This window comes from Tauraco erythrolophus, chromosome 2 (genome assembly GCF_009769465.1).
Source record: "Tauraco erythrolophus isolate bTauEry1 chromosome 2, bTauEry1.pri, whole genome shotgun sequence".
Taxonomy (NCBI): domain Eukaryota; kingdom Metazoa; phylum Chordata; class Aves; order Musophagiformes; family Musophagidae; genus Tauraco; species Tauraco erythrolophus.
Genome location: NC_141466.1, coordinates 19,875,073 through 19,889,330, shown reverse-complemented (window position 1 = coordinate 19,889,330; position 14,258 = coordinate 19,875,073). Strand labels below are relative to the sequence as shown.

Here is a 14,258-nt window from a genome sequence, read left to right as displayed (position 1 = left end):
CTTGATGCAGCCCAGGATGCGGTTGGCCTTCTGGGCCTTCTGGGCCGCAAGAGCACATTGCCGGCTCATGTTGAGCTTCTCGTCCACCAGTACTCCCAAGTCCTTCTCCTCAGGGCTGCTCATGATCCATTCTCCACCCAGTCTGTAATTGTGCCTGGAAAAGAACTTAAAGAACTTCAAAGAGAGCTTGTTAAGTACCATTCATTATGGTGGTTGCTGCCATGGTCCGCAGATACAATTACTTCTCATCTAATCTGACTCTGCTGCTGTTCTCGGCAGCAGCAGCACTTAAAGCTGGCCCTGTAGCTGTGCATAGTGCACTACAACAGCTGCCAACCTGGTGTGAGTGATGCTTTCCTCATAGCGCTTCCTTCTGTTCTGTGTCTATTAAAATGGAAATGGAGAAGCATCCAATTGAACTTCCTTAGTAATAGCATTTGCAACTCTCTGTCCATCCAATTTTAAATGTGGTCTGTTGTCCAAACTGCTGCTTGGACAAGCATCTTAAAGTTGTACTGTTCTGCTTTTATTCAGGATGATTTGCTGGCAACCATAGGTGTCACTTTGGGAAGAGGTTATGCTCATTGAATGAGCTGGACATGGAGGGAGATCACTGAGCTGTAACGCAGTATTATGGACTACTTGTTTAGCTTAATTAATTAACAATCTTCTACAAGTAGAGAAGCAGCAGTCTTAAAATGCAAACTAACTTATCATCCTCATTTATAATACACAGATGATGTTTTCCTCTGCCCATTCACCTTCTACCGCATGAAGAAGAAGGTGGTATGATGTCATGGTCTAAGCAAGTGTCTGTCTGGGTGGTTTGGTGTTCCTTGCTGGTTGGAGAGAGCTCCATCCTCCACCTTTGTGCCATTCAGTGCCATGCAGTGGGGCCTCTGACCCACTCCCTGTTGCTACAATTTCCCTTCTGGGAAGCACAGATCTTGGCACTAAGGGGTCTCCTGTGGAGGGTGCTCTGAGGAGGGCAGGCTGGGGAGCATGGGCTGTGCACAGCTGCACATCACTGCTAAAAAAACAGAAGGAAACAGTTTCCTGTGCCAAAGTGCTGCTTCAAAGGCTTGAGTGAAGGATTGCTGTGATGGGACATGACTTTGAAGAACCTTTGCTATCATTTAGGAGTAAACAGTAAGCTCGCCACTCAGTAAGCACTGTAATGCTTACAAGGTGGAGCCAGGAGTTGGTGGTGTTTTCTTTTGTATCTTTTAAAGTTAAGTATTTTATTTTCTTTTTTGGAGCTTACTGGCTATCTAGATGCTTTTGTGGTTTCATAGAAGCTGCAGAGGGCTTTAAGTTCTTCTTTCACCTTAAATATTTTGACAGTAAAGATGTTTCTTTACATCTAATTGATATAAATTACGACATTCTGGGGTTTATGTGAATGTTGTTATTGACTTCCTCTCCCACATCTTAAATCCATGTGACTTTTAAAGTTAAGAGTCGGCTGCATAGATGCAGCACATGAATTTGCCATGCTTTCCTACTAGGCAGAGCATTACTGATGAGTTATACCTTGCTGTGTGGTAGCACCACACTGGTTAAATGAATTAGTAAAATGAAAGCTGCTTATAGCAAGTCAGTCCTGCAACCTGTGCTTACTGTCAATCCTCTAAATATAAAAATTCATTTATGGTTTGATTCCCTTAAATGATAAATGGACGTGTTCTGTGTTTGTCTGTGGTCTGTCTTTCATATTTGAAATGAGAAATAAAGCTACTCTTTTTTTAAAAAAGTAATATTTTTAACCAGCATGGCTGGTCAAATTAAACTAGAGTATTGTGGAAGAACATTGCTGAGAAGTCTATCATAGCAAATATAAATAAAAAATTAAGAAAATTTGCAGTGTTTAGTATGGACTAGTTGGCAGAAATAGCAATGGACTACAATACAGAAACAGTAATTTTAGATCCTGAAAACTTACAAACTCCAGTGTATAAGCTTCTGCTAAATTTTACAAAGCAAATGGGAAGACAGTAATGGCTGGGGCAGGGCGTAGTTGAACAATGCCTGGTGTAAGTTACATTTTTTTTTCCTCTCTAAACAGGTTTTCACCTTTCTTCAATTCCACCCCCCCCACCCCCCTCACCCCCCTTGTGCAGTGGAGAGAATGAGGTCTTTGAAGTTGTAAAGGTTGATTTTGTACAAATGTACCTGCCTAAAGTACTGATGTCTAAAATAGTTTATTAACAGTCCATATAGAATATATATTTAATGTTAGTTGAAATGGATTTAGTCTAGAAACGATATAAACGGCATTGATGATGGTTTATGTTACAATGGGCTTTGGTTGCTTTATCTTGTATAATATTCTGACTTTATTTCTTTTTTTTTTTTAAATGTAGCGGTATTTTCTTGTTGGAAGTAATCCTGCAGAAACGAAATACCGTGTGTTGAAAATAGATCGGACTGAACCAAAGGATTTGGTTATAATTGATGATAAGGTGAGTGCCTCTTGAGTTTTTATTCAGTTATTTCAAATAATACTCTCTATACTGAGCTGAATTTAAATATTACAAATTTAATCTGTTTCGACAAAGGTACGCTACAGAATTGTAAAGTCATATAACAATTGAGGTTGGAGGGGATCTCTGGAGTTTATCTAATCCTACCCTTCTGATCAGACCGATATCAACTAGATCAGGTTGCTCACGGCCATTCCCAGTTGCGTTTTAAATACGACTGGAGACTCCACAATGTCTCTGGATAACCTATTCCAGTGTTCAACCATCCTCACAGAAAAAAAGCTTTTTATTATGTTCAAATGGAATTTCCTGTGTTTCAATTTGTGCCCATTGCCTCTTGTGCTTTGACTGGATACCACTGAGAAGAGTCTGCCTCAGACTTCTTTACTCCCTTCTGCCAGGAATTTATACACAGTGAAAAGATCCCCTCTGAGCTTTCTCTTCTGCAGGCTCATCAATCCCAACTCTCTCAGCTGCTCCTTCTATGTCAGGTGCTCACAGTATTAGCATGAAAATGGCTAGTTACAGTATGAGAGTGGCTACAAGATCTCCAAACAGCATGTTCACTTTAATGAAATTTTCCCAAGTTTTTCAGTTTATTATGTGTACACTCTCAATAGTTTTCTTATGTTCAGCTATGCTGTTCTAAGTGCAAAATACATTTAAGTACTATCTAGCCAAATTTTTAGTGTTTCTGACATATCATCTCTGAAGCAAAATAAACAGCAGCAACAAGAGTTTTAATGTACACAATAGAACAAGACTTGATTGCTTTCCAGGAAACTTGTGATTTAAAATCTTAACACTAAAGATTTAGAAATGTTTGAATTCACATGTGGCCATGACTATTTCAGTGAATAGTGAATTTTCTGCATAAAAAGACTTGTACTTGTTGGTAGGACTGAAACAGAAAACAGAGGATGTAGAGCAGATGCTTGGTTTATTGTGTATTAAGTAAATTCTACTTTTCTCTGACCTGACATAACATTTAACTACCAAAGCAGTAACTTAAGTGATGATTTTTTTTTTTTTTTTTTTTTTTTAAAAAAGCATGTGTATACACAACAAGAGGTGAGGGAACTTCTTGGCCGTTTAGACCTGGGAAATAGAACAAAGATTGGGCAGAAGGGCTCTTCTGGGTTATCTCGAGCTGTCTCTGCTTTTGGTGTAGTAGGTAAGTGTTTGGTTGTATAAAATCTTTCATTTCTTAAGAGGGTGAAGCTTACTGTGTCATGCTGTATATTTTCTGTCTCCACTTGATTTTACTTTATTTTTTTAAACTGAAGATGATTGAGAAATTTCATTCTCAAAGATAAGTTTTTAGTATTTTGTGAAAACAGATGGTCAGTACAGGGGTGAGAGTTGTGCTGTAGCTAGTCTCTTTGGCACTAAGGGACAGATCTAGGAAATAGCCAAGCTCTAGAAGCTTGGTTGAAGATCTCGCCAAACTCAACTGACTGTAGGATGCAAATCATGTGGAACCTGGCCTTCTGAATTCCAGAGCCCACAGAATGCTTTTTTAAAAGAAAAGAATAGTTGACATCCTTTATTAGGTTGTATTTCTTCATCACACACTATTCAGAATGATGATTTAATTTTATTTTTGGTTAACTTTTTTGCATTGACATATTTAAAGATTTCTTTTTCATGTTTGAACAAGTATAACTGACTAGTATGTCAACTGAATTTTTAAATGCTGATCAGCTGTCCATAATCCTAGAGAATTGCTTCAAGGATTTAATAGCTTCCAACTTCATTTGAAAGTCAATACTTTCCTGCCTCTTGTCAGATATTAAGGTCGATATATTGATGGATGGTATCTCTAAAGTAAACATTAATGTGTGCTCTGACAGCCCTCAAGAATACTTTGTGCTTTATTTGCACTAACATATTACCTGGACATCTAAATCCAAAGCTGCAGAGGAGGTGGAGAATTCCATCACTTTAAAAGATGCTCCTGAATTTTACGTAACAACCAAAACATAAGAAAATACTAATCTAATCTAAAGCAGCAGATTAAACAAGCTTTCTTCTATGTTCTTTTTGCCCATGAAGCATTTTGGAACTTATCCATGGATCCGCTTTTCAAAAATTCTTCACATGAGGTTTATGTTCCCTATTAATTTAAGAGTATTAATAATATGGGTAAACCTAAAGAAGCTTCTAACACTATTGCAGCATTGGCTTTTTGTGCACAAGCCATCAGTGCTCACTATCTAAATATGTGATAATATATTCAGTTGGAAAGTGGTTGTGTTCAATGAAAATTTTGCATCCCAATTGTATGTTTGTTTATATGTACTCTTCATAACCGGAGAGTTTCTATTCTGTAGCTGGACAAATGTATTGGTTATCAGATATGGTGTACTGTTTCTGGATTATTTTTTTAGAAGTACCATGCTGTCAGTGTGATCTTCAGATTACGTTGCATTTTTAAAGTACATACTTTAGATGTCTTCCATCTTGATCCTATCTAATCATATCTGTATAAACATGTAATTTGAGGGAACTGGTCGTTTATTTCTGCCTCCTGGCTCAGGTCAGGAGCACAGGACTATTTTTTGTAGAATTGGAAAGGACAGCTTTGTTCTGTTCCCCAGTTATTTCATTAACCAGAGACAGTGCATTCAGTGCACTCGGAATGGGGGTGCTGATAGGCGAAGTTCTGCTTCACTGTATTGTGTTTAAAAGTAGAAATCACTTTTAAATGGAGAGAAGCGGGCCAAGGGGAAAGGCTGGGTTCCTTATGAGATTTCGGGGTAACATTTAGTGAAATTCAAAGGACAGAGACTGTTCACATAAGTGATTTCAGTACCTGGAGGATACAGGAAGAACTTTGCTATTTAACAACTGAAATTCAATAGTCTGGCTGCTTCAAATGGAAGGCTTTGTTTCTTATTGTCAGCAGGGTCTGCTCTCCTTGTGCAGGTGAGAGCGTTTTTCCGAGGGGGGCTAATAAGGCAGAAGAAAAGAACTGCAGTTCATTTGATCACATCGCAGCCTCCAGCAGTGACAGGGAGGAGAATCCGTGCTTTGATCATCCTTCGTCTCTAATTTATAATGCTAAGTTAAAAGAACTGAATATAAATACAAGTGAAAATGTGAATTGTAAGGCTTTTTTTTCCCCCCAATTAATATATTTGTTGACAGTGCCGCAGTCACTGAGTTTCAGGCTCTTTGCTAGTAGCAACCCATCAAAGCAGCTGCTTCCAAGAGCTAATGAATGTAATTTATTAGTTATTAAAACTTCGTACTGCTGTATCACTGCCTATACTGTATTAGAAACAAATTTGGGTTCAGGGGTTGGTTACGTATTTCTATTTTTAATTTGAATTTGTACGTTTGTATTGTATTTAAAGGTTTATTACGGTCCTAATGACATGTAATGAGACATCCAAAGAAGCAACTCGGTGAAGAAGCTCGGCTGTGCCCTGTAGCGTTAAGGAATGAGGGTGGAGGCTTCAAAAGCCTTGTTTTTACAGGCAATAAAGCCAGACACTGCCTGTTCTACCTCCTTAGCCCTCTGGACTTCAGCAAGGTCAAGTGTCGGTATCTGAGAGAGGAAATGGAAAGAAAGGATTAGCTCTGGTGCTCTAAATGGCTCATCTAGGGGAGATGCTGCTCTAGACAGGGAATCTCATTCCCGACTGTTAAGGAGAGAGAGTACAAAGGTGTTGTAGTCTGCTTAACTCCTTTTGCTGTTCTGTGCCAACAGAACAGAGAGTCCTGTAAAAAGCAAATACAAGTGTCTTAATTAGACAGCAACATATTCTGAATTTTCAGTGTCTTAACTCTGCTATCTAAAATTAAAAATATACACAGTGGAAGGAAAAAAAGTAAAAACTATGTACTTCATTGATTAACACTTACTGGAGGGGAATTGTAAGACTCTATGTATATGTATGTTTTTGTGGGTGTATATAAATGCACATTACACATACAACATTAAGAATAAAGAAAAATTCTGTGAAATCTTGAAACAATTCTAATACTGTTTTTCTAAATATGTTTGATCAAATCAATGCAAATCATCAAAATCAAATCATTCAAGTAATAGCATTTTAATACTGTTTTAACAGGTTTTGTCAGGTTTTTAGAAGGCTACTACATTGTGTTGATAACAAAAAGAAGAAAAATGGCAGATATTGGAGGTCATGCGATATATAAAATAGAAGATACAAATATGATCTACATTCCAAATGATTCTGTAAGAGTCACTCATCCTGATGAAGCCAGGTAAATAATGGTGGTAGACAGTGTGTACTTTCTGAATACTTTCTGAGCAATGGTGAACTGCAACTAGAAATTTCAGTCATGGATTTCCTTCTGTTAGTATGTCATTCAAGCCATTTTTTGTTAGTTAATAAATTAGTGTGGAAGAAAGCAGAAGGGGCCACAAGTTCTGTGACCTCTAACCTGGAGGGCAAATACAACTGTTAAAGTCTTTCAGAGCTTTTTGTCCACATCTCCATGCCACCTATATGTCAAAGCTGCATCCAAGCAAACGTACATCAGGAAGCATCCAATATAAACATTGTTCTTACAAGGGCAAAGTAATGCTGGTACTCGTTTATATTGGTTTGGGGTACTGTTCTTTTGTTAGTAGCTCTACCATCATGTTATTCTGACCTGAAGAGATCTTTTGTGCCCTTCAAGAAGTACTGAGTAGATTATTTGATGTTTCTGTGCTGTCAGAATCTTGTGAATGTTGCTGTTGTAAAGGGTGATTAAACTGACCCACTGGTAAGTTTAGCTTCTTTTTTTCCTTTCTGTGACTTTTTTTCTGAAGAAAGAAATTCGAGCCCTTAATCAGCAGGAAACCTTGTATGAAATGTACAACTACATCCTGGTGGTGTTTTTATCAGGATGAGGTAACTTTACTTCCATGAAATACCAGGCAGACAGTATCAATAAACTGCTTTTCAGTCTGTACCACGTGTGAATAGTCAAAAAGTGACGTATTGCGATAAACCGATGTCGGGTAATAAATCAAGCCAATGGTAACTATTACAACGGTTTCCACTTTAAGGAATGACTGATCATAAACCTCGGTCTCCTCTCTTAGACTGCAGCAGACTATGTTATCTAAGCTATATATTTGTGGTGTTAGACATTTTATCATTCATATAGTATACTCGTATAGTATTGTTGGGAATTTGCTTGTGTAAGTCCTAGAGAATTTCACCCACATATCTGGAAAATGGACTACAACTTTATCTACAATTGCCTAAAGAAACGGAGTATGTACATGAGTATACTCTGGATTAAAAAAAAAAAATGGCTATTTGATTTATTTAATCCAGATACTGACATTCTAGTGGAATTACCTGTCAAAAGCAGTAAGACAGGAAGGGAATATATGGTAAGAGTAAGTAATTATATGTAGTTTAATTTCTGAGTTTCTTTGAATGAATTCTTGAGGTCTGTCTGGTTAAACTAATAATTTTGTCTTTGTCTTGAATTATTTCATTAGGTATCTGAGGATCTTTCAAAACGTGGACCTTTCTAGCAACTTCTATTTTAGGTAGGTATTAGTTACTAATTCCTTTAAAAGAATAGTATACTTAGACTTGCTATAAGATTCAGCTTTTGGATTTCGGTACCCAAGATCTTTAGGTTGGTATTCTGGGGAAATAAGACACGTGATCACAGTGCTTGTCCATTTTCATCTGTGTCTTTTGAACCTCCTTTATCCTCCAACAAATTGATTTAGGAACGTAGTCTCCATGAAGTTAAAAACTGTAGAACTATTAGTGGCATCATAGAAGGTAGACAATGAAATTACCGTTTCCACTGACTGTTCAACCTTGCCAGATTATGCAGAAATTCTCTCTTTGGAAAAGTATTATATTTCAAGGGGTTTGCTTGTCCTGTCAGTTTTTCTTTCTTGACCTCATTTTCCAGAAATAAAGCTTTGCCTTGATTTAGAAACAAAGATAGAGAAATAGGTCCTCATCTAAGGTATACGCTGTGTAGGATACATCTTTCATAGGGCCTTCTGGGCATTACCAATTCTTTTGCTTATCGTTTTATTAATGCCGTACCTAAGACAAGTTTCTGTGTCCCAGCTACTATTACATGTGAGATTTTTGGGACAGCAGAAAAATAGGAGAAATGTAGTAATAAACCCAGCAGTAATAGTTAGAAGACTTTAAGACTTAAAAAACTAAAGAAAAAAACCCTCTTGAAGTACCAAAAGGTGTATCAGTCTAGAAGGTAAATCCCGCTTGGCAAATAGAGGTTTTTTGTTACCACTGTATCTGTGAAGACAAAATCTACCAAAGTTTTATATCTGTTTTATGGCTTTGCATGAGAAGGCTTTTTCACAGTATAAAACCTGAGTTTGTCTTCCATGCTTTGTCTCCCAGCCCTGACGTTTTACAACTTTTTTTTTTTTTTTTTTCTCTCCTGCTTGGACATAATGAATGTGTGTTGTTTTTTTTTGGTTGCATGTAGAGGGGAAAGGAGAAGGTTCTTATATGATTTTCTGATAAACATGTTTGTTTATCAGCTTAATTTAAAATGTTCTTGTCTGAAATCATAGCATATTTTTCTGCGTAGTTTTCATATAAATCCTAAACAGAATTAAAAGTTAATTATAAGAAGGGAAAATGGAGGAATAGCCTGAAGAAGTCTTACTGGGATGCTGTTTAAAGGTTCTGTTATATGCAAACTGAGCGTTTAAGAAACTTTTTTTTTTCCCTAACAAATAAGCATCTTAAGTGACTATTATGTAAATGTGGTGAATACATGGATTTGACTTTGTTATCATTAGTGATAAATCTAAATGTCAAATATTTAAATAAATTTTATAAATATTCACTAGTGATCTAGAAACTTACAGGAGGGCTAGTAATCACTGATGTCTTAGGCTAAAATGGAAATTCGTGTATGTTTCTGATTCAAGTGTTGTGTAAATTTGATTTCTCCTCGGGGAAATGAATCCTAGTGGCTTGTAAAGTTTAGCAATTAGTGTAGAGTGTTGTCAGTATAAAAGACATGAGATGCAGACTTTGTTGTTGTTATGGAACTAATAAAAAACCCCACACCCTTTTGTTTATTCAGAAACCACTGTCTTAAGATGCATTGGTGCTGCAGTCACAAATTTGAGGACAAATACAGTTTTTGTGGACCAAATTTTTGACTGTTTTGAGTTCGGGTAGTAGTTAGAGAGTAGTACTTAAATCTCAGAAAAATGTGATTGTCTATATATGTGGATATTTCTGGTGGAATAGCTATTTTTGATCTTCAGAACTCCTTGGGACATAGTGAATTAAGTTTCTTGATATGTTTTGTTCAAAAGACATACTCACTTTTCAGATATGAGAAGAATATAAATACAGTTGCAGCTATTGTACTGTAAATAGCTTCTATGTAAAGCTGCTTTTGGAAATCCATTTGTATCATTTGCCATGTAGAACAGAATCTATGTACCTTGTTTAAGAGTTTGGGGTTTTTTTTTTAATGAATAAAATAGTGCTGTGTTAAATGTTTGTACAAATGGAGTGTAAGGGCTTTTGGAAAAGTCCTGTGCGTGTACATTTATTAATAATGTTAACTATCTATCAGTTACAGCTATGATCTATCTCATGCCCTTCAGTATAATCTTACTGTCCTGAGAATGCCGCTTGAGATATTAAAAACTGAAACAACCCAAACCCGACAAGAGAGTTTTGATATATTTGAAGATGAAGGACTTTCAACACAGGGTGGAAGTGGTAAGCGAATATGCCTAATTAAACTAACATTGTTGGTCATGAGTACATTTAGAATATGTTCATTAAATTTACTTTTGAGAAACATTCAGGTCTTCTGTATTGATCAATAGTCTCGTAAGAGTCGTGAGTTAATAAAAGATTATGTAAAGTGCCCATTACAGACATTTGAATTTGAACAATGCAATTTCTAGAGGTGACTAATTGTTGTTTTGTTAATTTACATCCCATCTCAGGAAGGTAATTGAGCATGCTGACATTTTTCAGCAACTGATAATTCAACTGACTTGTAAGACTCCCAATAGGAATGAATTACAAAGAGAGTGGGAAGCCATAATTGATTAAGTACTAATAAATCTTTTTTGTCTCATGTTGGAAAATATTGACAACAGAGGAATTGTATGAAGTTGGTATGAACTTGGTGTAGTAAGCACTATTAGGAAGTCTAAGAAAAAATACTGCTTTCAGTTGAAAACTACAGCCTTCACTTTGCATCTAACATGTTCGTAAGAGTGTAAAGATGACCAGCCAGACAGGAAAACCATTTTCTCTCGCTTTTGCTTCATGCACACACACACACAGACACACACAGACACAGACACACACCCACACTTTCCCCTGATATTCTTAATATTGGAGTGCATTCTGTTGAAGTTGATGGTTTTTTATGTTTTATTACCCTGTGATTTGTACTAATTATCCGAATGCTTGTCAAAAAACTACTTTTTTTTTTTTTTTTTTACTTTTTGATATTGTATATGTGACACCACTTTTTTCCTTCTTTAATTGTGCAGTATCAGAAATAAGTGCCACCTTTGATTCATAATGAATACATTGCTGTAAAAGTGGTTTCAAACAGCTGTGGAGATTCAACTAGCCTTCTTGGGTAGTAATAGAACACCATGCCTTTTAAATACATCACTCATAAGCAAAACAATAGGATAGAGGAATTCTACTACTATTTTGCTTAACACCATGAACTTGATATGGAAGCCAGCTTAGATGCAACATCTGAGTCTGTGCTTGTGTTGGTTATAAAGAGGCTCAACAGCCTCTGTGCATTACCACTGCTATTTGTAGTCACCTGCTGTGTAACCTTTGTTGCACAGAAAATATAATACACAGAGAAATATGATACAAAAATCCCACTTGTTTTAGAGTAACTTTGGTTCTTTGAGATAGTGTGAATTGCATGACTCATTTTCCATCTCTTCTAACCCAAAATGAATCTTCTGAGGCATTGAAGAAGGAATTTATTGGTCCTGCTTTCTGTGCCTCTAAAGAGGACTCTGAAGGTCTGACAAGCACGTAGTTAAAATACAGAAATGCTTGAAACAACCCCTGACCCACATTTATGCAAGATAAACTTGGACACTGTTTGTCCACCCTTTTGCTTTTGACACTCTTCACAACACCTAGAATAGACCTACACTGACTACAACTCAAAGAATGATAATGAGCATTAGGTAAGTAACTATCTTTGATACTGGAACTTCCTATGTTAAATAGTTGTAAACATCTGTCATAATGTCATGTAAAAGCCTAAAAGTAATGCTGTATACAGTATGTGCTTAATCTGATGAAAAAATGGAAAGAAAATCAAATAATGTATTTCCTTTTAAAGAAAAGCGACCCCTCCGCCTCAATAAAAAGATATTAGTAACATGGTCATACATGTGTCAGGTTATCAGGAATTGGTTGTCTAATACTACAATGGCAGAAATGACTGTAAAGAGTGGAGAGAGCAAGAATTCCTCCTCTGCAAAGGCTCTTATCTGCAAGATCCCTCAGGAATCCATGCAACGGCATTGTCTTTTCTATGTCTTTGTGAAAACACTGGGAGATAAAGATGTCATAACTTTGACCCCATCAGCAGTATGCTGACAGCAAACATAACTCCAATTCCAGTAGGTATTAGTAACATATCTGTTCCTATGATAGAACATGTGTTAAAAAAAAAAAATAAAAGCACCGCCTGTCATTCAATCATTCAAGAACAAATTCTCACCAAAATAATGCTGCTAGAAATGAGAAAGAGAACAAATTTGCAGAATTATAGCAGAACATTTGTCTACTATAATTGACGTACTGCTATGGTATAACTCATCCTGCCAGAAACTTCATTTGAAAAAAAAAATACACAAAAAATGTAGTTAATAGAGTTCTTATCCTGTTCCTTCTCTTTCAGATTCGGCTTCATTCAGTTCCCTTCACTGCCTTTCAGTGCCACTTGTCATCTTGGTCCTGATTTTTGAAACAGAAAAAGACTCAGATTTCAGACATAGGAGAAATTGAATTTTAATTTGCAGGTCTACAATAGCTGCATTTCTTGGTGTCAGTGCAAATTAGGAAAACCACACTAGATTATGTGAGAAGGGGACTGACATGTTTTTTGTAAAGGGGGCCAGGGCTATGCATGATCTTTCAGAACTTAATAGGTAACTCTAGAGCTGACCCAGAATTGAAAAGTTTATGAAGCCCTCTTATGAGAGTATTTTTGTCTTAACTGGAATTCACACCTTGATTTATTTCCTTCATTATCAAATCCTCTGCTGCTACCGTGCAGAGCTCTCTTTCCTGTACTGGAAGTATCAGAAACTTCTGCATGAAGGTACTCAAATGCTACAGTGACTTGCAACCATAGAAAAATTGTAAATCTTCATAAATTCTGAACTTCAGCATGTGCCTGAAGTTATCTGTGTTTGGCAAACTTCAGGGATGCTAGGAAATGATATACAGAGCTGCAGTCAAGGGAAAATCAAACTAAAGGTCCAATGACATGGATTTTAAAACAGTTCAATGCAGGTAAGCTTGTTTCTTAATTGTTAATGCGTTTTCATTGTAACAACTTCCTAGGGGTATTCGGGATTTGCAGTAAGCCTTATGAAAAGTATGTGTGGAACGGCAAGCTTCTGGAGGCAGTAAAAAACACTGTTCATCGTGACTGGCTGCTGTATATTATTCACGGATTCTGTGGGCAATCAAGTATCCTTTTACTATTTTAACGAATGTTGGTTTATTGTTTTTTTTTTAAAAAAAGTTTGAACACATGAAATACATTGAATTATTTCTTTGTCATGTAAATACTTTCAATTTTAGAATTGTTCTTTGGGTTTTATTTCCATTACTTTTCTAGGTTTTATGCTAAATAAGAAATATGGTGATGTTCTTATAACAGGGTCCTGACACAGGTAGATTGCATTCTCAGTGAGGCACTGTTTGTAAGGCTGGGGTTTGGTAATAAAGAACTTGAGAGGATTTTAAGACTCAGCTGTGGGTTTTTTTCACAGATATTTGAGGAAAGGGAGAAAAGCTAAACAGAACTGAATTGCTGACATAGAAGTGTTCTCTTAAAAAATCTTCTTTAAAACATTTTTTTTTAGTAACTGAGATTTGCAGAAATTCTTGTATTTACTCTTTTTCTGTTGAAGATGGTGATAGAACTTCAGCCCTGCTGTATGAAGAGAGTTAAGTAAACACTAGAACATCTGAATATCTTTTTTTCCTGACTACCTATTATTTAAAATGGGTAAATGGGTCTATGTACATTGTAGTAGGAGGAGAAAAAGCCCAAATGCATATCACACTCCAAAGAAATGCCATCTCAACATCTTAGTTGATAAGAATTTAGTGTATTACAGAGACACTCTAATTTAGTCAACAGTATCATGTTAGTTTAAAAGCCTGTCAATATCTGGGGAAGCAAATACAATCATGAAGTTAAGGTTAGTGGTGTCTGCAAAATTTAGTTGTGCTTTTTCATGACTGTAAGGCTGCTGGTCATTGGCTTAGTCCCCAGACAGAAAGCTGGATCTGTTTTCATATGCCACTATTTCGTCTGTGGTCTTATTTAATCAAAGTAGTAGCTATGGATATGACCACCAGTGTTATGCCTGCAGCTGCTTAGTCAGTGACAATCGTCTTTGCTTTAGGTATTTGATGAGCAAATGTCATCTTCCCTCTTTCTTGTGCCTCCCTTGCACTAAGGAAACAGTGATAGTCATGCTAGACATCCAAATCTATCTTTTTTTGTTGTTGTTTTTAATAAAAAAATAAAAGG

The 14,258-nt window shown here is 36.5% G+C and overlaps 1 protein-coding gene across 1 annotated transcript in view; it reads left to right on the top strand.

Moving 5' to 3' along the window:
• FIG4 (FIG4 phosphoinositide 5-phosphatase) overlaps positions 1 to 14,258 on the top strand; it is a 79,594-nt gene that overhangs the window by 9,209 nt on the left and 56,127 nt on the right. The window contains exons 2-7 of the mRNA XM_086608120.1: positions 2,364 to 2,462; positions 3,534 to 3,657; positions 6,563 to 6,719; positions 7,957 to 8,007; positions 10,053 to 10,201; positions 13,055 to 13,183. Coding sequence (XP_086464246.1) covers positions 2,364 to 2,462; positions 3,534 to 3,657; positions 6,563 to 6,719; positions 7,957 to 8,007; positions 10,053 to 10,201; positions 13,055 to 13,183 — 709 coding nt within the window. The remainder of the gene's footprint in view (positions 1 to 2,363; positions 2,463 to 3,533; positions 3,658 to 6,562; positions 6,720 to 7,956; positions 8,008 to 10,052; positions 10,202 to 13,054; positions 13,184 to 14,258) is intronic.